The 25,915-nt window shown below is 37.1% G+C and overlaps 1 protein-coding gene across 1 annotated transcript; it reads left to right on the plus strand.

Moving 5' to 3' along the window:
* Positions 1 to 10,665: 10,665 nt before the first annotated feature.
* On the plus strand, positions 10,666 to 23,998 carry LOC104278111 (glutamate receptor ionotropic, delta-2-like; the record flags this gene model as incomplete). Its single annotated transcript, XM_009874989.1, has 3 exons — positions 10,666 to 10,839; positions 15,839 to 16,000; positions 23,879 to 23,998. Coding segments are annotated over 3 exons (456 nt in total), but the record flags the coding sequence as incomplete, so codon positions are not given.
* Positions 23,999 to 25,915: the final 1,917 nt, after the last annotated feature.

A 25,915-nucleotide genomic window follows, 5' to 3' on the forward strand; every position in this document is an offset into this window, starting at 1 on the left:
CTGAAATGGGCAGCTCTTTTGTGAATGATAGTGGGACTAGGATTTCATCAGGTAAGACTGAATGAAGGAGAAGATGGCTTTGAAATCCCAGTCTAATGCTTAATCCCAGTTCAGATGTAAATCTATATTTCATCAAATAAAATGTTAAAAAAATTAAAATTAACAGCTTTCTCAGGGCATCAGCAGTCATGAATTTAAACAATCACTGTCAATACTGGGAAGTGCTTTGGGTGGATGGGCTAATGGAAATGACAAAAAGCTGCTTTTGGCAGACTGAAAAAGAAAGTGAATTCTTAAATTAGGAGCTACTCGTAGCCCATCTAAACTTAGAATATATTAGTCTGAGTGTCTCTGACTATGTTACAAGTTCATCTCAACCTGACATAAGCTTTTTGAAGATGGTTTTAATATTAAGTAGACTCATGAATGCATAAACTTTAATGGATAAAACATGATCTCCCTGCTGAAGAGTTTCAACTGTAAGTAAAAAATGGATGTATTTCATCTTATTATTTGCAAGTTGTGAATAAACCTGTCACAGGTAGTCTGAGCTGTATGAAATAACAAGAGCAACTTTTGAGACCAGTAAGCCTCTTCCAGAGTCTGGCTTAAGTAGTCTGTGAACTGTACATAATAAAAACAGTGACACATAGAACCATACTCTGTTGAAAAAGCCTTCTCTAATTGAAATTTGAGAGCCTGGGCAAAGTAGATACACAGAACCAAGTATTTATAAAGAAACTAAATGAATTGGAACCAAACTTTCAATGGAGGAAAAAATGCGTTAAAATCTGATCAGCCAAGGCTTCAGGCACAAAGAAGTGATCAACCCCACTTTTACTATGTTATTAAAAACTGAACATAAAATGTGAATTTTCATTCTGTGGATTCCATCATTCTGAGGTTTTGGTTGACTACCATCTTAAAGTGGAGCAAGAGCTTAGGAGCACTTTGTGGAACGTAATTATCATTGTCATTTCCCTAGCAGCACTGGGAGCCTTGACTCTGGGAGTGTCCCTCTGGCAAGCTGCCCCAAAGCCACAGGAACCTCATGAATCCTCATCTTAAGCAGAGTAGTTTAGGGCAGGGCAGACATTCTCAGTGGGACATCCTGGAGCCAGAAGTTAGGAGGGACACGGACCAGGAACCTGATAAGAAACCAAAAAATATGTCAGACAGGCTGCTGCTTTTTTTTTTTTTTAAAAATTCTACTTGCTTTCAGCAGAAATGTATGTAGATTGACTAGCAGAATTGTTTCAGTGAGGTCTTGATTTGTTTTGTCTTATGGAAAATTTAAATGGCATCACTTGTGTTGTAAATGGCATCAGCTTTCTATGCTTAGAAACTTTAGGTAAGGAACAAATGCTCCCTTGAGAACTTTACTATTCTGTCCATTTTAAACCTTTCTCTGTTCATCTTCCAACTGGTTTGATATGAGAGTTCAAGCAGCCTGGCTGGGCCTGTTGCCATGCATCCTTCCTATCACTAGTTACTCAGTTTCTATCCTGTTCCTTTTTATATGCCATGTGGATGCCTACTGTAGAGAATGCAAGAAAATGTCAAAGCAACACGACAAAATATGCTGTTGTTACCATAGAGAAGTAAAGTGAGAATCCTGATTCCTATTTCTAATAATATTGTAATTTTCCAGGAGCACATTAACAGCTATGGCTTTCACTTCCCCTCATTTCTTATTGGTGGTGTGCTTCAAATAAGAAGTCACTTCATATACTACTCTTGTTGGTGTCTCCAGTGACCCAGATTCTAATGGCCTTTGAATGAATAATAAAGGTTATCAGTACGAGGTATTTTGCTCTTATAAGATTGATGGTCACTTAAATTGTTCTCCTTTGGACATGTCACTGTAACGAATTCTAGTTATCCTTGGCAACCACAATTTTTGTTGGTTATCATTAAAAGCCAGACATGACTGCTTTGCAATGGTCCATGTAATAACAGCCTAGCACAAGTCATCTACTTGGACATTAAAACATAGGAAGTTCCAAGCCATGTTTCAATTTTTGTCTTTTTTTTTTTTTCTCCCTCACCCATGGGATTCAACGCAGTTTGAAGTTTAAGTTTTGTATTGGGAATCTGGATGAGCATGGTCATTATACAAATAAAATGGGATTAATTTAGTATAAAAACTATTTCAGTGCTAATGCTAATTCAGTTTCATTTAGAAAACAAATGTGAAGATGTCCAGCCTTTTCTCTAGGTTTTCTTTTGCTTCCCTCCTGTCAATGACTTCTTTCCTGACTAATGGAAGCAGACCAAATGTGGCTTTTTTTCCCCTCTTTGTTTCCATTGCAAAGGTAAACCAAACATGACTCGCCACAAAAGCACAGTGGATGCAAGGAGGGAAAGAACAGGGCTGAGTGAAAGATGAATTAGAAGTATATTTTGAGTCCAGCACAGAGGCAACTCTTGGAATAATTTTCGGCAACGGAAGGGAGAAGATGTGTGGGAGGAGGATTAGAGGTCCTCTGTGCGTGGAGGCTGGGACAGACCATCATTCACCATCCCTGTGACAGCCCTCTTTCTCAAGACCACCCATTCCTCCCTGCTCTTTGCATTTCTATGAACTGCAGCATTTGTGGTGTAGGATTTTTTGTTTGTTGGGGTTTTTTTTGAATAATTAACAGGCTTCCAGGATAGGTATAAACTGGAAAGGCTTTAGAGGCAGGAGCTACAGAAATCTGACAAGAGTTACTTGATATTAATATTGTGCCTTCCTTTCTGTTGCTCTCTCTCAACACACAATATTAAGGCAAAAACGATTTCATTTTCTCCTCAATCAACCGAAACATATTCTTTTATCTGATGCTGGCAATGAAATGTATTTTCCAAGTTTAATTAGCAAGTCAAACACCAACACAAATGCTGCTGCAGAATTTTGCTAAAGGCTCTCTATCCTCAATTGAATAACAAAGGTCTTTGAAAGAAAGTTTTGTCATTTGCAGAGAGCATCCATTTAAAAAAATTTTGCTGGCTTTCATAAGCAAGCTGACTGATAGCTGTTTTCTTCTCTATTTCAGGTCGTGGAGACTAATTTGGTTGCTTTTGACTGCCACTGGATCATTATAAATGAGGTAACTGTCAAATGAACGTTGTTGTGAACCATGAATCCTGTTTTCAGACTTACTGACAATATTCATGCTGATCTTAACTTTGCCAACAGGAAGCAGTTGCTACGACAAAGTTCAGGCATGCTGGGGAAGTGGATGTTGCTTAATAAAAACAGAATGACAAGTTCTTGGACTTCACTGTTTTGTCTGGTTATTTTAAGCAGAAATCCTTGAATGAATAGAAGGAAAATAAAACGAAAAAATAACCCTTTGCTTCGGAGTAGCTTGAGATTGCACATTTGACTTCAGCTGACTCTTTATGGAGGATCTTTTTAAGGTCTTTTATCATATATAATCTTTCATAGTGCAATGCTTTTGTTTCATTTATATTTTACTGATTCTTCTTAATAATAAAAATAGTAATATTAAAATCCTATCTTTCACTGTTCTGTAAGAATTCCCCTAAAATTCACTCATGGCTGATACCCAAACTTACTGATCTTAATGGAAGGCTTTTTGTTGGACTTCTGGATCAGGTCATATATGAATGTTCAGGAAAAGAGAGAAAAAGGAAAGTTAAATTGAGATTCTATTTTTAAACTGTGAAATTGGTTCTACCATGAATGCTTGTCAGCTAAAATATGACAAGTCAATACATGAAGGTTTTCATATAAACATCAAATAATGTGGTTGTTCTTAGATTTGATGACATTCAGATTTTTCTTTTGTTTTATGAAAAGCAATTTAGGTCCAGAATGGCTGAATTCTCTGGGGAGATAACTCTCTCCTTACATGTAGACCATGTGACTCCTGCATATTGTTGAGATAAAAGATTGCTTGGAGATATTGCATGTAAATTTCAGGTCTACTCTTTGGATTTTTTGTGCAGTTCTGTTTTCATACTTAATTACTGGATTTTCATTAGTACAGTGTGCAAATAGTGAGGTGATTTAATCCAAAGCGAATTTTTTCAAGGTTGTAGTAGGATAAAATGTTGTTGCAGTGGAATTGTACTTTGGCCTAGTTGTTTTACCTGGCATTTTTAGTGAGTTTTCTCTGGAGAAAATTATGCCTCCAAAAGCGCTGTGAAGACCACCCAGGTACAGCAGAAGTTATTGATTTGGGCTCTGCATTTCTCATGACCAGTATTGTGCATGTTTTCCAGCACTGAATGGGGCCTCACTGCTTGAGAACCCAGCTTTAAGCTACAGATAATCATGTGAACAACACACATATTATCTTTTTCCTGCCAGATTAAATTAGAATTCACTTCTAGTGAGTGGAATCTGGAAGTAATGCTCTTCAGAGTTAACACTTGTTATTTTAAAAACGAGTATCAACTAAATCTAAAGCAGTCCACCATTAACCTCTGTATGAACAGGTTAGACAATTTCTTAGGCAGAGCCCAGATATTGTCTTACTGTTCAGGTTAAAAGCACTTCCACTGTTTTTTCATTTTAAATCTTATTTGAATTGCAAAGTTCAAAAGAAGGTGCTTGCTTTTAGCTGGGTCAGTTATTGTAGAATCATAGAATGTCCTAGGTTGGTCTAAGAGACCTTAGAGATCATCTAATCCAACCTGCCTGCCCTGGGCAGGGACACCCTTAACTAGACCAGGTTGCTCAAGACCTCTTTTTGGTACGTAAAATAGCTATCCTCACATCCAGGTCCATTAATATGATTGTCTGTTAGCTGTGGCTGGACTACTTCCATAGGACTGCAAAATTATCTCAGAGCTCTGCTAATTTTGTTGTTTACAAGAATCTTTTGTGACATTTTAGACAACTTAGACATTTGTGTGCCTGTATTGGCTACATCAGACTGCCATCTAAGTAACTGTATTATTACTTCTTTGGCCTCCTCATGACGATCTATTACAGTTGAAATGCATTGTTTTGCAAAAGCTACATATAATTCAAATAATTCCTTCCATTAGTATGCCAAAACAAGCTGGATTTGTCTTTCCTTCTCCATCACGATGCCAAAGGAATACAACACACAAAAGAAAATACCAACTTCAGTTTTGTGATCAGGAATTTTCTTAGGCTTTGTGAGGTAACATCTGTTATTTTAATTGCTTGCTTTAAATGCTGTAGTGCCTGGAAAGATTTCCTTAGTTTTTTATTGTCCCATTAGTTGTTATTTTATGTAATACAGCAAATTTGCTAGAAGACTGTGTATCATAATGGAAACGCAGGTGTGGGAAGAGGGTGGATTTTCCCATAAAACGAAAGGACTCATAATTTGCTAAAGCGTAATACATTGTATTAGTCCTTTACAAATAATACAAATCTTTTCTGATCAGTGCAGTCAGCTGAGGAAATACTATCCAAATAAATGCTCCTGTTTCTTCAGGGCCTTAAAGCAGATGGTGCAATTCTTATTTAAAATTTGCAGGATGTACTAATGATCAAATATGCCTTAACAAAATGTGAGAAGAGTTTTCTCACACTCTCTCTCTCTATCTCTCTGTCTTTGCTTGCTTCTTTTCCTCTGCACAATAGTAAATATAAGCTCAAAATGTAAAATTACATTTCTTCTATGAATCCTAAATCATAAATATATTGCAAACCTATATTATTTTTTTTTAGCGGAGCATTTATATAATTTTCAAAACTTTTCTTTCTTAAGCTCTTTTTAAATCAAAGAAATGTCCTTTGTTTACATTTACATCCATGTCTTAAGTATTTTCCTTTGATAGAACCTACAGGGTTATCTTACTGTGCCCAAGGCTGTCACCAGTTCTCTTTTACTATTGTTTACTCAAGGACAACCCAAAACACTTTCCACTGCCTACAGTTATCATATAGGAGATGAAAACATTACTGCTGCTGTAAAAAGGATCAGTTGGATTTCATCTTCAATAATGTGCACAGTTATGTCCAGCTCTATTAAAATTGGAATGGAATGGGTCCGCAGAAAAGCTGATTTGTGTGGGAGGAGACTGAGAAGGTTGGCTTGATCAGCCTATGAAAACAAAGACTGAAAGAGGATATGCTCTCTGTTTATAAGCACATCCAGAGTGTGAATAAATGCATCGTTGTCAAGGGCTGGAGGACAAGGTTGGCACAAGAACAAATGAGTTCAAATTGCCCATGAATAAATTGAGGGCAAACGTTAGTAGAAGATTTGTAATTACCAGAGATGACACAGTGTAGAAAATCTCCTTTCTCTGAGGAAAGAACAAAAAAAAACCCCAAAATTCTTTTAAAGAACAGTTTATAGAAAAGCATCCAATGTATTTGCCTGTCACAGGACAAGAGAGGATGAGGGGACCCACAAGGTTGTATTCAAAGGCTACTTTCACTTGAATATGTTTTTCCTAGGAGAGAGCTGTTTCTTGACTGATGCATTCAGCTTGTTCCATTGTGTTTCAGCCCAATGCACTCCACCAGGAAGAAGAGTGTAGAGCATGCTTGTGTTTTTAACTCAAGAAGACTGGGTCCTAGAAATCGCAATTCAGTTCCAGGAGTTGACATATTTCTACACTTTAGTGTAGAGAGTTGCTTAATAATAGCATCAGAGGCTCGTTTGAACCCTTGTGTTTTCCAATGGTGACAGGAGGTCAGGTGTGAAATGCCACCCTCTTTGATACAGGTTGGCAACCAAGCTGCCAGCTCTCTTTTCCAGTTGGATCAGAGCCAATGGACAGACTGACTTAGTCTGGCTTTCTCCAGACTCTTGACTTTTTTCTCCTCTGTGAAAGCTAAAAATTGGTTTCTCCTTGTCCTATCAATTTTCCCTTTTTCATCGTCCTCCCCTGAACCTAAGGGAAATACAATGGAACAAATAATTACGCAGTTCAGGATTTCCCTTTACTTGTCTTGGAGCTTCATCTAGTTATGCCTTCCCCCTGACTACTGTTCGGAAAGTGCCAAGAAATTCAGGAAGGTCACAGTATAGATGTGTTGCGGCACGGGCAGTGGCAGCCCAAGAGCCTGAAGGCAGGGGTGTGCCATGACCACTGTTTCCTGCTCTGCTCACTGCTGCTGGCTTTTGGAGGAGGAAGAAATACTCCTCTCTCTGAATTTCATCAGGGATGCCGTAAAGACATGGCACGCACTGAAAAATAGGGCATGACCAGTGTATGATAAATACCACAGTCATTTTCTTGGCCCGAAGATTTTTCCATAAGAAAAGGTTTTGCTGCCTTTGATGCCTATTGCAGAAGGACGTGAATAATTTTTTTTCCCTCCTTGTCTCTCACTACTGACGCAGTTGGTCTGTGGTGAACAGGAAGTCTCTGCCTGGATTGTTTCTCTTAAAATAATGAGACAAAGCTCAATGGCAATATGTATTACGTGTCCAGCATATAGTCTTGCTTCCCACTGGAGTCTCTGCCTATTGTGTCGAGGTTATCCTCTTCAGTTCCCTTTTCCAAATGAATCTATAAAGAGTTATTAATTTAAAATAGCATTTCTTTCCTTATTTATTTACCTGCTCAGACGGAATGAGCATCTATTTTTATTCTTGTTCCATTTGAATTAGGACAGCCTTCCCTGTATTCTAAGTTCAGACCAACAAAAGAAAGCTTTGGAAGTATATGCTGAACTTCTGATTTTTCAAAAAAAATATCTCACATAACCTAGACTAAATTTATACAGGTGTCAACTCAGTTCAACTTGGCCAACTTTGTAATTTTTTTTGACATTTGGTGCTTGTATAACAGATCATCTGCCATCCTTATATCATTATACTGTACCCTCCTTTGAAGTGCAAATGAAAATTGTTTCCTCTCATACAATAGTTGCTTTATATAGTTTTCTTAAGTCAGATCCAAAATTCAAGAATGAGAGATGATATTGGAGAGTCATTATATAAAAGGCTCATCACTCAGTCAATGCCAAAAAATGACAAAGAAATATACAGCAAATGACTAAAGTCAAATTTGGGTTTGCATGGCATTGCTTTGTTGTTAACCTAAATTCTGAATTTATGATATAATCAGTGGAATTCACGCCATTTATATTAATAGCTGTTATTAATCTATTGATGCACATACCTTCTTTGGTATTTGGATTCTGTTATTCATTTCCAAGTGTTGTATAAAAATATGAGGCAGTAACCTAAAGGTTAAAATGAGAACACTTTAATTAAAATGCAGCAGAAAATGCTGAATACATAAAAAGTAGATACACTTTGAGGCAGAAAAGAGAAGTTCTCCAGTAGCTGAAAGTCAAAAATCTCTTTTAAAGTATTATTTAGCAATATAACATGGTCATGCAAGTAGCAGTTTTTATATTATTAGAATGAGTCTAATGGGCTTGCTGCTACAGTTTGGGTTGTTGAAATTGGGCAACGTTTTTTAAAATCCTATGAGAAATGATATAGTTTAGAATCAAGACAAGAAGTTTCTCGAGCTCTTCTTTCTGATTGTATTGAATGCTTTATAAAAAAATTACATGCATTTTGCTAAAACAGCATTTTATTTTATTTTTACCTTGCAACCACTGAAATGATACAAAATGAATACTGAAATGAAAAAAAAGGCATCTTAAGCTGAGAGAAGCCATTATCTGGGGTATATTAAGAATTAATCGACCAGAAATGCAAGATATTACACTGGACACAGCTGATGCCATGTGTTATTTTTGTTTGCAGAAAAAAAAATCTTTATTTTATAAAGAACATTAATAACAGATGAATTCAGAAACTGTGACAATCTGAGAAAAAGAATAAAATACTTTTACTGTAGTCAAGAGAATAAAAGTTAAAATTTGCATCTTGTGTTTTTCTTCCAAAATTTAAAAGAAATAAATAGCAGTATGTCCAAAGAAGTTGCTTCAAAGTAATTCATTTAAAGAATGTTGGCTGAAGTTTCAAGAAAAAAAAACCTGAATCAAAAGTACTGGGATAGTTGTCTTGACATTTGAAAAGCTGCTTTTTCAGAAAGCTTGGCTTCCTTTTCACAAGAAAGAATCTGTGATTTGAGTTCAAGTCTATCTCCTAAGTTCTGGGTTATGGCTATAGATCAGGAAGGTAGAGGGGAAAACAGTGCAGATGTGCTGTATCCTTCAAAAAACAAAAAGCTATAAGTACACAAATAAGAATCAGAAATATCAATAAAATGTAGCTGTATGCAAGGGTATGCTACACGCAGACTGCTAATAGGAGCTCCTCAAACACCTCCCTTGCTGGGGAGGATAACCACAAATTTAAACGTCTAAAAAGTCTGGGGCATCAGCCTCTGTAATTAAGACAAATTATGGACAAACAGCTCAGTATGATGAAAAATAGATTCTGGTTTAAAAGATTAAGCAATTTTGTAGATTATTTCTCCTGCTTCATGGAAAAACACAGGCACAGAATTGCCTTGAAGCCTTCCAGCTGACCCTAACTGAGTTGTTAGAAAAAGCCACTCTCTACAGCTACCTGAAAGAAGGTTGTAGCGAGGCAGGGGCTGGCATGTTCTCCCTAGTGGAGAGTGACAGGATGAGGGGAAATGGATTTAAATTGCACCAGGGGAGGCTGAGGTTAGATATTAGGAAGAATTTATTTATTGAAAGGGCTGTCAGGCATTGGAACAGGGTGCCCAGGGAGGTGGTTGAGTCACTGTCCCTGGAGGTGTTTAAGGGACAAGGAGAAGTTGCATTGAGGTACATGGCTTAGTGGTGTTGATAGAGCTAGGACAAAGGTTCGACTTGATGATCTTGAAGGTCTCTTCCATCCAAACACTGTTCTATGATTCTGTGTTTCTAACTAAATTTCAAGTTCTTCTGTGAAGGCTGGAGCCAGTTGCTGTTACTTGTGAGCCTACGCTCCTCTCGCTCCATGTTCCCCAAGGGCCTCATCGTTCAGTGGTGTAAAACACTGTGTTTCCACACTGTAGGAATTTTTTATGCCATGTAAAGAACTACTTCTCTGGTTTCCCCAGCCTGCCTTAATGTTAATATTTAACCTTAATATTTCATGTGTTGATCTATTTACTTAGTTACGTTTTTCTTTAAAGTGTGTATCTCTAGAGCTGAGTGTTCAGCTGTAAGCTGTAATAGGTACCCTGTGGAGTAAAAAGTTGCTTTTAAATTAGGCCTTGCTATAAACAAGCACATACACACCTAGAATGCTCTAATGCGTTTTCTTTGCCCTTTTGCTAAGTGGTGTTTGCTAACTTGCACATTGTTTCATGTCCTTGATACTCTGTTTCCAGGAACTGAACTTAAGGGCTGAATAATGGTGTGTACCTTCACAGCTCCAAAGCAATGCTACACTTAGAAATACATCATGCTATGACTTCCTACTGGTTTACACATTATCTGCCAAGAGTGCTGTGAAGCACTTTTAAGTAAAAGATCAAAGGTAAAAGGAGAAGGAAAGAAAACCCAAAATTGAAAGAGCTAAGCCCAATTACATCTACAAAGATTCAGTGAGGTTTGGGCACAGTACCTCTTAAACTTCGGCAATTATTATAAGGGTGGCATGTCAGTTGTCTTAATGAGTATGCATACATTCTTTCTGAGGCTATGGCAGAGCTTGACAATAGCTGTGTAGCAATCACAAGCCTCTTGGTCCTCTCAGTTTTAATTTTGTTTATGATCTGGTGGTAACATTTCTGCATTTTAACTTTTATGCATATTCTCTCCCTTGTCTTGTCTTCCAGGAAATAAATGATGTGGATGTGCAGGAGCTGGTGAGAAGGTCAATTGGAAGGTTAACAATTATTCGACAGACATTTCCAGTCCCCCAAAACATAAGTCAGCGCTGTTTCCGTGGCAACCACAGAATATCTTCATCACTGTGTGATCCAAAGGACCCTTTCTCCCAAAGCATGGAGGTACTTCATATACCAGTCTATTCCCACCTGGGAACTGTCTTTCTAGATAAGTTCAAGGTTTTCCCCCAGGTTCTTATGTAATTTAATGTTTATTTTTCATGTCCTCTCTGACATGTACTTTGATGGCTCATGGCATGACAAGGAAATACTTGGGCAGAGAGTGAGTGTGGCTGATGGACTAGTACAACCTCCCCACTCCACAGCAACTGAGAAAAAAGTCCAAAAATATCTACCTGGTCTCCAGGCAATGGGGTAGTTGTTTTGTTGCCCTAATTTTTATTATATGTTTTATCTCACTGAGACGAGTTCCCTCCTCGTAGCCAATGTCTCCTGAGTGGCCATGTTTGTCTAAGTCTCAAATGTCTTGTCAAAAGAAAAGCCTTCCTTGGGAAATACCCACGACATCTGTTTCAGTTGGCCTGGTGAATGCACCTAAATCTATGCCTGTGTTCCAAAGAGGCCTTATTTTCAGAGTTGTTAATTACAAATGGCAATTAAACTATAAAAACCTTCCTACCAAAGTGAAATCAGCAACAGGATCATTGTCACTATCCTCCTGACTTCATGTAATATTTCTCAGGGTAAGTCCTCTCTCTCTCTCTCTCTCTCTCATGTGTCCAGTTAGGCTTCATCATGACAAAGCTGTGGCAAATCAGGAGTGTGAAACTGGCTTAAGATGTTGATTTTACGTGGTGTTTTTTTGTGTGTGGTCATTTCTGAAGCTGTGGAAAGATGACTGCATTGCCCATTGTGCAGGAGGAGCATGTATGACTTAGCAAGAAAGAGCAATTTTCTAATGATGCTGAAAGAAAGGAGTGAGAGGAATAGGGCAGTGTTAAAGAGTGTGCTTGCTTAGAATTAAAATATGTAAGAAGAAAGAAAGGAGAGGTGTGACTGGTCTTGCCTGCTTCAGGCGAGCTGTGAGCACCTTTGCCTCGATAACTGTTCACAAAGTAGCCAGTAAGCAACTCATGACTTGAAAAACTTTGACCGTAGCTCACTGTACGGCGATCCTATTCTTAAACAGGGCTGTGTAAAGTCAGTAGTTACATAGGATGTCTCTAGAGGCTTGTTAGGAACGGTGAAAATTCTTTAGGTTGCGCCATTTCGTTATGGCAGCATGGTCCTAAGGAGGACTTAGGTAGTCTATGGACGATGCGTGAAAACTGAGGGTGTGATTATGTGCAGCTGCCAGAGATTACAAAGAGCAGTTTTCACAAAGTTACAAACTACAGCAAGGCAGAAAATAACAATCCTGTTATTGATGAGGGGCTTCATGGTTCAAATTATTTTTCTCCTCGACTTCACTTTCTTTTAATTTTCACTTCAACAGTGAACTGTTGTAGAAAAGTTCTAGAAATCAAAGTTTATCCTCTACAAATTGGCCAATACCACTTAAAATGTTAGACTGGACCTTCTACCTTAACCTGTGCTTCTTCATCAACCTACAGCTTGGAGACCTGTAATTTTCCTACTGAAAGCTTTAACAATTTGGACAATTTGGTTCAAAGAAATGGTGGAAGCTTGACTGCTTTAACTGTTCTACACATATTTGATTTTTCCATGCTTTCATTAGTAGCTGAGACAACACTGAAAAACGAAAGGAAGAAAAACTCTGGCAGTTTCCCCTGTGTCTTCATACGATGCGCAGACCTTTTGAGTAGCTGTGGGGTTTGTTCACTGTTTCTTTGTTCTCCCCAACAATATTATAAATTAACTTCTATTCCACTGGGGAGTTGGAACAGTTTATAAATTAAAATTTCTAATTCTTTTTTTTTGAATGCCATCGAAGTGTGACTAATCAGAAATACTCTCTGGAAATTATAAGACTGGATTTCTTGATTTATTTTTTCTGAATTGCTCTGCCTAAATTCTGTGTGAATACTTAATTTTTTCAGCATCTTTATTAAAACATTGAAAGATATTTTTGTGAAGATCTCTCATGGTATCTCTGGGATAGTCCTAGTCAAAACAACAACTTCTATAAATTTATATAAATTTGAAGGAAGGAAATTAAGAAGTGTTTAGTATCATAACTCTTTTGTCTAAATATGTGCTAGATATACATAAGTGTCTAGGTATACATAAAATAAACACCATTAGTCCAAATTAATCACTCATACTTAATCTGATTGTTAAATACTTTTTTTTTTCTAGACTCTTGAACATAAAATCACATTTAAATTTTGGATTGCATCGACAGAAGGTTATACTGCTTGGTGGTGAAAGTGTCCAGCCATTAGTCTAAGAGACTTGGAATAAATAAAGGATCGGTAATGGATACTGGGCAATGCCTTAAATGTCCTAGTAAATTTACATGGGAAATTAATAAAAGTGTGAAATAACTTTAAATTACAGCCCCACTCTGTGCATCAGGACAGTTAGTAATGAAGTATACTGCTGTTAGAGGCTTGGAAAGGTGATTTTGAGAAGCAGAAATCATTCATAGCGTATTTATCATTGCATTATCAGTGATTGATTGCCATAATTGTTAAGATGAACTATTAGTGAAGGAATAACAACACTTAATAATTGCTGAGCTCTGTACTCCTGAGCCCTGTTAATACTGGATGAAGGACCAACCATATTACTCTCAGATTAGTGAGTGCATCCTTCTATAGTCTTCTATTCCCATGATACTAGGTTACAGAAGCTACCTTGAAAGCAATGTCATTTTGCTGGGAAATGATGACTTGGCATCTGTAGCCCTTCATGTACCAATTTAGTCTCATTAGTGACCTTATTGTCTCTGCTCTCTAGGGGTTGTTTTTTCCCCCTTTGGTGAAGGCTTACGTAAAACAAACTTGCCTCACAGAGTAATAATGATTCCTTCTCTCCCCCTGAAACAAATTGCCCTGTAGCGCAGGGGAAATACAGTTCTAGCTGAAATACTTTGAATTCTTTTTAGGTTTACAATACACAGACAAATCATCCAAGTTATTTTAAAAATGCTTGATTAATCCGTACCTCGATCCTCAATCCATGCTTTTAATCCTGTCATGCACAGTGATGCCTGGCCTGTGTATCTGCGGAAAGTAAATTAGTTCCTGAGTAAATACTGAAATGAAAATATTCACTGGAGTCATGGGAGAAGCTCAAGTAAGAATAAAGAAGCATCTTCCAGAAAGAGGAGGTGAAGGACCATTATCATTTAAAGAAAAAGGGAAATAAAGATAGTTCTGTGTGTTTGTGGTACTAACAATGTAAATTTGTAAAAGCAATAGAGGATCCTAAGAATTTACCAGGAGGGAAGGCAGAAGACCATTAGATCTCCTTCAATAAATGTGGAAGGCAAAATAGCCCAGGAGGTTCTGGCAAGGTAAGGAGAAAGATGACCCTAGGCAGGGCAGGGAAGGAGTCTGTCATAAAACTTTCCTGTGAGAACCGTGCAGAGCAGATTGTGGATGACACAGACAAAGAGCATAAAGATGGAATTTACATAAGCAACTAAAAACATAAAAAAGAGTTGTACGAAAAGGAGTAATTAGGCAGGAAGAGAGGCTGCTTTCTCGGGGGGGAGGTTCCCTTTTTTTAGGTTTGTGTGTGAATTTGCCAGTGTCTCAGATCTTGAGCATTATTGTGCTTCCTTGGTATACACTCTCTCCCAATAACTGCCGGGCTTTTTGGGTATTTTAAAGTGGCAGAATAGAGGCATTCTCCACAGAGTTGGCATACTTTTCTATTGTTAAGATTCCCTCTTCTTTTAAGGTTTTGAGCACACCATCTGTATGGAGAAACCCTTACACAGAGCAGTTGACATATTCCACAAATCTGGGAAATGTCTTTTGGCTTGCCTGTGACTGATGGTGAAAAACAACAGCAATCTTGTCTCAGTTAGCAAATTGCTGCTAGCTAATTTCTTTTCAGGCACTAGGAATGCTCTGCAGCCCCCTTCACAGTGCAGCTGAGGATACAGTTTCCCTTAGTAACTTCAGGCCCCGTGGCTTCAGATGACCAATTGGGTATCTAAACATAATATTCCCAAAGGTTCTTCTCATTTCTGAACATCATTTCTCTTCCCAAGAACCTCTGTTCAGCAGAGCTGAAGTTTCTCTTTATGATGCTATTGGTAACTTAAATGTTCCTGCCATCTGAAGACAGAAATGACTGAAATAAAGCTATATTGTAAATTACTTGTTTCAGAAATGTTCATGAATTCTGAGCTTCTATTCTTTTACATTAAATTGTATCTGTCACGTATGACTTTGTACTGTGTGCACTTATAAGTACATATATAGAAATAGTACATGGATAAGTCGAACTGGCACACAAGCAATTTCTTTTCTTCAGTTCAGCTGTTCTCTTTCTGATGCCAAACTGTACATGTTCCTTGCACTGTACATCTGTAACTGTGCTTCCAGTGAAACGTGTACACATCTACTCAGTAAGAGTTTTATCCTGCAAGGAATTAACAGCCATTGCCAAATCTTCTGACAGGAAACACTAAATTGCAGAATCGACATGCAGCTGTACACAGAAAAAGAGTTCATCGGGTTATATTTCATTCCAGAATGAAATGAGAATTGACTGCAAGAATCAGAAGCAAAAACCATGATGAAACTATTTATTTTACATTTTGAGAGTTTCTGTTCCCCAAAATAACAAGGCAGTCTTGAGGAGAATTTGATGATATCCAAATATCTGGTGACTGAAGAATTGTAAGCTGCAGGCAACTGGTTAAAAATAAAATAAAGTCTGTTTGCGTTCACAGGTAGCACTTTAAATCCTGCAAGTGGAGCTGTGCCAGTGATTGGGCTGCCTATACTTCATGTGTGTAGTTTTTTGCTGCAAATCACTTGCAGTGTTGCAGCCCCTAGCTGGAGTTTTTACCAGAGCCTAAGAGAATGACTTTTTGACTCTTACAGTTTCTTCTTAATACCAAATAAGTCGTTTAATTACCAGAGGCTTATGGGTGAGGCAAAACAAATGATAAATTCTGGCAGCTGACAGGAGAGCACAAATAGCAATGCTAATAGTCCCCTTTTTAATGTCTTTGCAGATTTCAAACCTGTATATATATGACACTGTCCTCCTGTTGGCAAATGCTTTTCATAAAAAGCTGGAGGACAGGAAGTGGCACAGCATGGCCAGCCTCACATGCATCAGGAAGAACTCCAAGCCTTGGCAAGGAGGACGATCGATGTTGGAAACCATCAAGAAGGTACCTTTTCCCTGTATTTCCTCAACTTAGACTTCTGAGATTGTTACATTAAGTGATATTTCCTCCCAGGGTGTGTATTGTTCGTGCCAACACCAGGAGTATCTTTTCAGAGCAATAGATTAGATATATTTACAGTTTCTGAATGAAAATGGTCTTTAATTGTTTGGGATTTTTTTTCCCATATCATAATAAGCATATTTGAAATGAAGTCAATGAGTATATTTACCAAAACTAACAAACCAGTAGAATTTTCAAGTACAAATAATTGTTCTATTGAAAAAGTGTCACGGGTTAGGAGCTAAAGCAGATAAATCTACTATTTTATTTTTAAAAGTTAAAAAAAAAAAAAGAAGGTTGCAGAATTACACTTGGGTAATGTTCTGTGGAATTTGCTATTGCGCAAATATTAATATTATGAAATAATAGAAATGCCATTGCTCAACAGTCTCTACAGTGCTTCACCCAGTGTTAAGCTTTCACTGCTTCCCTGTCATGATCATTGCATAACTTAATTGTGCTCATATCCAAGATACCTTTCTTGTTCTTCAGAGTTTAAAGATACTTTTTCTTAGTTATTCCCTATCTTCATAGTGTTTGCAGCCTCCACATACTTAGACAATTATCACAGCCTTCTGGGTCAGTATTTTGTCAAAATATGCATAGGTTGGTAGTTTACCCTTTCCTGTAAGTTATTCAGTTCAGTCTCCTTATGTTATTGATGTTTTTCATAAAACTGCTTTCTTGTTTGTCTGTATGTACTTTCCAGTAATGCATACTTATATTGAATGTGTTGGCATTGCCTACATTGTAAATACAAAAAAAAAACAACCAAAAAACAACCACAAACAAGACAGTAATGAATTTTTTTTTAAAAAAAAAAAAGTGGTGTTTTATTTATGGCTTTCATTAAAAGGTTGTAAAAAATAACTTAAAATATAATGCTGTTTCAAGAAGTTACCATTCTGTATTAGGTCTTTGACTACACCAGAAGTTATGATGTTGCAGGCATAATGTACAGCTCCTTTGAACGCTGCTTATTTTTTTCATAGTCCTGGGTCAATCTGCATTAGCTCCAAAATAACTGTTCAAGGCTTTCTTTGATGCCTGTCTCCAATTTTCATTCTGATAGTCCAAAATCATGAGGCTGCAAGGATAATCCAGAACACATTTCTTATTTCAGAGGGAGGATATGGCTCTAAGGGACTCTAAACTGTATTGCTCTTAACATATCAGAGCAATTTCAAATTCGTATTTGGCAGTCCCATGTATTTTAAGCTATGTTTCAGGCAAGGCTGGTTCTGGAACTTTTCTTCTCAACTTACTTTTCGTAAATACTCTTGCACACTTTTTCATCAATAAACTAAAAGCTATTTCTACTTACTCAAATCCAAATAGGAAGCCTGAACCGGCAAAGTCAAAATACCCACTTTCATTTTAGAATTATAATTTACTATCTAAACTGGCAAAGTCTAGGGGCCCTACTAGAATCTCTAAATTTAGAAGTACTCCACCATCCTAAGGGCTGCTGACTGTTCTGCTTTACTATTATTTGCTTGCTTGCATTGCTTGTGAATGTGAGACTGATACTGGTCTCCTACATAAACACCATTTATGCTGGTTTTTGCCACCATCTTGCCTCTTTGCATCTCAAATAGAGTTTATTTCATTCTTTGCCACGTCATGCTAGCTATCCAGTTTATCTTCTTCAAATTCTCACCTCCTAAAATCATAGAACCATGGAATCATTTAGGTTAGAAAAGATCATCAAGTCCAAACATTAGTGATGTGATTAATAAAACCAACTCCTGTGACCTTTCACAGAAGTGCTGCTCTGTGTTGAAGATCAATTTATGTAGATCTTAACCCTGAAACATGAAGAGAAATCACCAGGAGAAATATGTAAGCGTTCAAGAGGGCAGGATCAAGTGAAAATTCCAGGTTGAGGTTAGTTTGCTAAAAAATGAATCAAATGCCAAGGAAATTCCTGATGTGTGCAGCTGGCCAGGCTTGAGTCCTATTGCTTTTGGGTTTCTCTGCTAAAATTTAATCCAAAATGAAATGTAGAGATTTTCTCTGTGTAGGTATGTCTGTACTGCTTCAATCCCTAGGCAGCGGAAAAGCTAGATTGCAGTTGATAATTGGAATTGCACAAGAAAGAGGAATCCTGCTTTAGTTTTGTGGTCTGTTTTCCTTTTTGTTTCACTATAGCATTTATGCAGAAGAATTTCAGGACTGCAGCTGTGTACCTGTGAAATTAAAATGTTGACATTGATTGATGTCTGGTGAGGTCTCAGAAAAACAGTAAAATTAAGTAATGAAAGGAAAAATAAAAAATACTTTTCTTGAGAATGCTTTCATTTTCCATCTTGTTTTTTTCTTTAAACATCTTTTCTTTCCTGTCATCTTGGAACATCTTCGAAAGCGAACTGAGATAAAAAGTTTCTCTCAAAACTATACCAGCTTTCCTCAATTTGGAAAAAAAAAATAGGAGAAAGTATTGAAATAGTTTCTGAATAAAAGGTTCTGCTTTCCATTTTGAGACCGCCACCATTTCAGAGGTGCAGTGCATAACAGAACATCATTATAGGATATTGTTACAGTTCTGGGTGAAGGTACATTCTCAGATTTCCTAAATGCTCCTGCAAAAAGATTTTCCGTCCTTCACACAGCTTTAACTCTGCCTTCATAACAACCTGTATCACAGAGCTGGAATCATCATCTTGACCCTCACCCTGATGTAGTTTTGGTGGATGTCACATTGCAGCCAAGTATGGTGGTGGTGGAGAAAGAATTAAGGAAGAGATGCTTAATTCCAGCCTGCCTGCCTTAGAAAAGGTCTAGCAACTGAAGTAGCTGTTCTCCTGGCAGCAGCGATGTGGAAATGCTGTTGCCCATCCACTGCTGCGCACGGCTGAGCCCTTGCTGCTAAAAAAAGCAGGAAAAGCTAGTTCTAGAGGAAGCCTCTCTAGAAGAAAAATTGTATCTCCTAAAATCAGAGGTCTGGAAATGGAAATATCTGGCAGAGGTTTAGGTGAGAAGGGAATCTCTGATTTCTGGAGGAGAAAAGAGGAAAAGAGATGGATAATCTCTATCAAGCTACACACTGAAGATGGTGAGGGAAAGGGATGCTGGTGTTCTAGTCCCACTTGTTAAAAATAGAACTCTTGTGGTAAATAAACTAATTTCTTTATGATATATGAGCTAATAGGGAAGAGTGGGGTATGAGGGGCAGTGAAAGTATCAAATGTTTCCTGAAATGGAAAAATAGCTGTCTGAATCATCCCCTATTGTAATTTGTTACTTTTCACTGTTGAACGTTTGATTCCTGCATCTTTATTTCTACAAACAGCTCCAAAAGTTAGAGTTGGGTTTTTTTCTTTATGAATTAAGCTGATTGGACAAAGTCTAAAAAAATATTTTAAACTCACTACAATTATTGAAATCTAATATCTGTTGCTATCCATTCTGGAACTGATTAAATAGTTAAATTCATCAGAAAATACAATCCTTCTAATGAATTTGGCCAGCTGTAGCAGTTAGTTCTGAATTCACATCTGTAATAGGAACTCTCCCCAAACACATGCTCACTTGTTTATTTCTCAGAAAAGCTATTTCATAGTGAGAGAAATAAGTATTACTAGAAAATAATTCTACTGTTGGTAAAAATTAATCTTCCTGAATAGCCTGAGAATAAATGTAAATGGGATTATATGGAGGATCAACTCGGAAAAATGACATCAAGTTACTGCATTTATCTTCTCTCCCACTTACCTGGTCTCTCCCCAGTCACATTTGTTTAGCTCACTGACAAACAGCAAATTTTTACTGCTAGCAGCCACATAGAGCCTATTCCTTTGGGGAAATTGAGCTGTACCTCAATAACGTTTCATGAATCATAGGTGGAATTGTCAACTAGTTCTGTTCTCAGCAGTGACACTGATGTGCAGAGGCAATGTGCAAAAAAGATGCCAAATTGTTTTTCAGGTAGTAGATTAGACTCTTTTCACCAGCAACTGAAAATGGAGTGTTGAGTTCAAAACTCTATGTTTCCAATATCAGATTTTTTAAAGAATGAAATGTGAAACTTGTATTTAATGCCTACAGCCTTTTTTTTTTCTGCACATAGATACAGTTTTTTTCCTTAATTGCAAAATAGCTAATGTCTGAACATAACTATACTTTGAGGGGGGGAAAAAAAAAGAGAAAGTTTGAACAGGAACTGTGAGAGAAAGTACAATATTTTATGCCTGATGATTGGCAAGCTGACATTCCCAAGTGAGGTCTTGACTGCTGGGCAAATAGTGCTTTCTTCAGGGACTTAGAGTACAGTAGTGCCTAAGCATATAAAAACTTTAGTTTATTTTGGCAGTCTAGATGAGACTCAAGTAGGCTTTAAACATATTGCCAAGCTTTATAACAGCTCTGCAAAGCCCAGAGCAGTGATCAGAAATGTAAGTAAAACATTTTTGTCCTAGCAACTGACAGTTCACTCTTCAGTATTAAATGTGTCAGGAAATTGCACGGGTGAAGCTCAGCGTTACAGGAATTTGAGAGAGTTAGGTAATAAATGTCTTCATTTTTCCCCAGCATTGTTTCTGTAAGTTAAATGGAATGAAAAATTTCTTTGACTCTCACCCATTATCGTAATTAACACTGAAATAACTTGGAAAAATCCTCATTGGATGAGGAGCTGCCATATAGATGGCCATTTCCCCCTCTGATCTCCTTCTGCTACGCGTTAGCAGAGGGATAAAACACACGCCATAAATCAAATACATGCTTTAGAGATATCCACACTGTGGAAGGCTATCCAGAACAGTGTCCTGAAACTCTTCCTAGGCAATGTGCTGTCCCACCTTGTCAGCCCTAAGAAATAAAACAGCCTTGTGAAAAGCTGTGTGGGACAGTGAGCACTAGCAGAGAGCAGTAGCAGGATTATGTGGCCTGCAGGTCCAGGGAGGTAGGTCCCACATAGGCAGGAAACGTCAGGACGTCCAAAAAGTTTCCTATCACATGTAGTATTGGGTTTGGTACTGTCTGGGTAGTCTTCACTGATTTGTCTTTCTACCCCTGCCCTTTCCGAGACAGGAATGTTTCCGTATAAGCTGAGCTCTTATTACGCTATTTGCGGATGGATGCAGTCTAGGAAATAAAGCTCTAATCAAAGACGCTCTTACGTGAAGAGTTTTTTATTTAAGTTGCCAAAATGGATGAATGAGAAAAATTGTTATAGTTACCGCTCGTTTCCAGACAAATAAAAATAACAGCCTCACGGTTTTTATCTCAACCCCAACAGTTGCAGCTGCTTTAAAAATCAAATTCAATAAACCTACACAATGGTTTTGGATAGAAATTCAATTCAAAAATATGGTAGGTAAGCTGTTAACCTGTACTATATGTTAGGGCCTATGTGTATCCAAAGAAACCTGTGTCTTCTTAAAAAGTGCATTTAGTTACCTCAAATTTAATTCAAGTGAAATGATTCTTCAGATTATTTTTTTAAACTTATTTGCTCACATAAGGACAAAAATAAACAGAAAAAATTGACTAAAATTTTAAATTGCTGTCCCAAGTCTCCAAAAATCATTTACATTTTAGACAGGATTCTATCTTCATGTCCTATAAATTAATTGGAGCATTCTTAATCCGGAAAATGTTATTTATTCTAGAGTGCAGCTAGGGTGATTTGCAGCAGTTTAATTTATTTTCAAACTTTACCTACTGCAAACCCACAGGTTCACATTGTGGGGAAAGACGTTTTACAGAGTAATATAGGAAATAGGAGATAAAATAAAAGAAGTATATGGTGAGGGGTCAGAGTGGTGCAGGATTAGGAGCAGGTGTCTGCTGTCAGGGAGGACAAGTCAGCCAGGTGGAGGCTTTCTGGGGTCAGACGTGGATCCCGAGCCTTGCAGATCTGTGCTGCTTTACAGGGCATTTCTACATCACAGGTACCATGAAATTTTGGCTTAATTAATCAAAAAACCCTGATGAGACCATATGAGAAAAATAGTATGCGGAAGGGATTCCTTTTATTTCTGGTTCGTAAATAGAACGTAGTGAAATTTAAGTCAGCAGAAAGCATTTACGTTTGTGAAACTCAGTTATTTACCTAAGGATAACTTCGAATGATTTTGCAGGTAAACACAAGCTCACTCTGCCTTTACACTGAAGCAGTCATGGATGTGCTAACCCTGATATAAAGGCCATGAAGGTGTGATGACAGGGTTGTGCTCAAGCTAACAAGTAACCTCAGTGTCGTGCTAACTATAGCACCATATATCAAAATTACCTGGCTGGCTCTCACCAGGGGTGAAATGACCTGGAGTCTTCCTGCAGAAGATCCTTAATCCAGATGTTATTTTGTCCTTCTTTTTAATTTATTTTTTTTATTCTAGTATGTCATCTAAAACTTCAGTATTACAGATTTTTTTTAAAAAAAGATTTAATGTATATACACAAAGAATTATATTTGTTTTAACTGAAAATTACACTTAATTGAATATTTATGTATTATTCACTGACAATACTAATGTCTAGTAAGTCTTAAGAGTATTATTTAAACAATCAACTTCCTTATTTTTATTATAATCACATTAAAGTTTTATGAAAGGTTGCCAACATTTTGTTAATTTGTACTAATCTGCAATGGAGATGCAAATTTTGTACACCTTCTTGGATTGTCTCCAAACTGAAGGTGGGACAACAGAGCTTTTAAAATCTATGATTCAGCAATGCTCATGTGCTTAGCTAGGTAATTTAAATTGCAAGAGTTTATTTTCCATTTTTTTCAGTTCAAATGATAAACCTCTTGACTGAAAGAGCAATCACAACTGCAAAACTTGTGCCTTACATTTTGAAGAAAAACCATGAATTTCCCATGGTTTTGGGAAGGCAGATTTTCTTCTTCCACATACTTAAAATATTGTTTGAGTTATTTTGAGGGAGTGGGTTAAATATTTAATTTTCCCTGAATCTGAAAACTGAAGAAATTTTTTAAGGCTAAAGGCTTTCACTGTAGATGTTTCATGTGGCTCTGTTGATTTTGCAGTTCAAGTCATCATAGTTCTTATACAAAGACGAAATGTGTGTCATGTTGAATTAACCCTGGCATATATTTTGTGTATTCCTCTGGAATGTATAGCCCTTTAACTCTGATTCTTTATAGTAAATAGTCACTGTTTCTTCTTTAGTATTTTAACCCCTGCTGATAAAAATGTAAAAAAAACAGAAAGCAAGCTTGAAAATATGCTGCATTGTTGCTCAGCTCATACATTCTTATTGGTATAGAAGAGTTGTGGAGGAAAAGAGAAAGATAGCTGTATTCAACTAAATAAGTCCCTCTTCATTTCTACAGATTACTTATGTGGGGCTCAAAAAACACCTACTTTTGTCCAAAAGTTACCCTGATCTTATGTGGAAATAACTTCTGAGTAAGAAACATTTCAGGAGGAAGAGCAAAAATAAACAAAACTAAGTGTTGTGCAATGTCTTTTATATATTTGTCTTTAGTTTTGCTTCCACTAAAATTAGTTTCAGAACTTTATGTTTTAACAGAGATAGAATGTCTATATGTATATGCTGACAGATGAATGACCAAAAATTGGAGTGCAGATACAATAGGAGTAGAATGTTGCTTATATTGCATGTACTTAGCACCGCTGAGTTTGATTCTTCTGTGAAGAACTTAAGATGCAGGAACATTTTAAACTTAGGAATTTGGGGAAAATATGGTCTTTGGAATACTTTCCTAATTCTTGTAGTAGTTTGTGTATTCTCCATAGTTAGTGCACAAATCCCTTTGAGAAACAAAATGTTATTGTAATTGTCTGTTTCTGAGTTTTCATTCCTTTTTCTTTTTTTTTTTTCCTCCAATAGGGTGGAGTGAATGGCTTGACTGGGGAACTGGAATTTGCAGAAAATGGGGGGAATCCAAATGTGCATTTTGAAATTTTGGGGACAAATTATGGAGAAGATCTTGGCAGAGGCATCCGCAAGGTGAGGCTGTGTATATTCAAACAAGAGGCTATTTTTAACTTTTCTTTCTTTCTTTCTTTTTTTATTTATTTTTAAAACCTTTCTTGTGTTCATGTTAATAGAAACATGTTTGATGGCAGATTAAGTGCTGTTGTGTATGGTTAGTAATAAGAAATGGGAGAGAAGTCTTGAACTTCTAGATATCCATCTATTTGATTGTTGCAAAGAATCCTTGTAGTAGGTGGTGTTAATCAGGTTGTCTTTTGTAGTATAGAATGTGTTAACCTGCTGGTCAACTGTCTCAAGAGACCAATTAAAGCTGTTGTGTTGTTACTCTTGCAACCCATTTCCGAAATAGCAACTTTTACATTCAATTGCGTTTAAAGCACCCAGTTTGGCACTTGATAATTATGGTCAAAGTGGGATGCTGCAACCATTAGATTATTAAAATTGGTAGGTATTTTAGTTTTGCTACTCTTGAAAATAAATTTAAGTCCTGTTTAAGAAATGATGGAAGCAGGTCTCTATTTGCAATGCATAGTTTTAACTTTGGACAACTGCCCATTTGGGGTGGCAAAAGTAGCGAAAACCATGTGGTACCTCTTAGGAAAATATTGGTGGGCTTTTCCAAGAACAAGTCTCTTTCTAAAACAGACCTTCTTGAAGATAGTACCTAGATCTCTTCATTTATTGTATCTGATCATACTGGGTTTTGTATGTGAGGATCTTGAAATGGTTGTCAGAAAGCAAATGGCAGGGAAAGATATCTTAATATATGTAAACTCATTCCATGTGTCAGTGTTACTGTATGATGAACTACATCATTTGTCTGTCTAACTTCTGCTGTAACAGATAAGTGCTCTGAAGAAAGAGATAAGTCAGATGTTAAAAGTGTCTCTGAACTCCTGAAATTTCTCCTCCGCTATTGATTGGAATTGTTATTCCATTCCTACTATTTCATCTGTTGTCAGTACTTTAATGCACACACGTGCCTGTAGTTATGTCACCTTGAGCAGTGATCCTGGCAGATGTTTTGGAAACTAAAGGGAACTGAATGCTGTTGATACTTGAAGGTGTGTGCCTTGCAAAGTCTTTAGGCAGCCAGGATGTTGGATAAGTCCTTATTCCCTCACCTATAAATTCAGTCTGTTTCAACATATTTTGACTTGATTTGTTTTCCATGCTATGCATTGAGAAGCTATTTATTCTTTAGAGTGACTACGTAGCCCTTCCTAAGACAAATCCGTATCTCCTCATTTAATTTATTTTAATTGGTTGACTTTGGCTCTTTTTTGATTTCAGGCTTGTCTGGGTGAATGTCTAAGGAAGCATTAAATTGTATTCTGCTATTTCACAGTAAGATAGGAGGGAGACATTTACAAAAAGGTCTTGGAAATGTAGAAAAATACTACCTAGCTGTGGTAACTCTAATGGTATAATTTAGATTTATAGTGCAAATTTAAGCTGTGGTACAGTTTACTTTTAAAGAAGAAGTTAACAGCCATGGGCACACATAACTTGTGCAAAACAATGAGATCGTACAAACAATTTTTTAACCTTCCTTCTTTACCCTTTATCGTAGTTCAAGGACAAAGAGAAATTCACTGTCTTTGAAAGGAAACAGAGTTGAAGTTGGCCAAAGAGAATAGAGTTTTACGCAGAATATAGTTAGACCATAAAACTCACTGCCACAAGCCCCTGCTAAAGAGAAAAGCAAAGTTAAAAAGATACTGAAAGTATGTATTTCTTTGTTTGCCAGGATGAGCTTTTAAAATAGAGATTATAAGAAAATTCTTTGTTCAGAGTTGCACTATAAATGTCTAACCTTTCAGTTTTGTGATGCACTGCAGCTGGTTAAGAAGAAGAAAGTGTCCAGAGCAGAACAGATTTAATCTGTTCCAATTTTTTTTCTAAACAACAATCAGTGATCCAGAGAAA

Source organism: Apaloderma vittatum, unplaced genomic scaffold (assembly GCF_000703405.1).
Source record: "Apaloderma vittatum isolate BGI_N311 unplaced genomic scaffold, ASM70340v1 scaffold44318, whole genome shotgun sequence".
Taxonomy (NCBI): Eukaryota; Metazoa; Chordata; class Aves; order Trogoniformes; family Trogonidae; genus Apaloderma; species Apaloderma vittatum.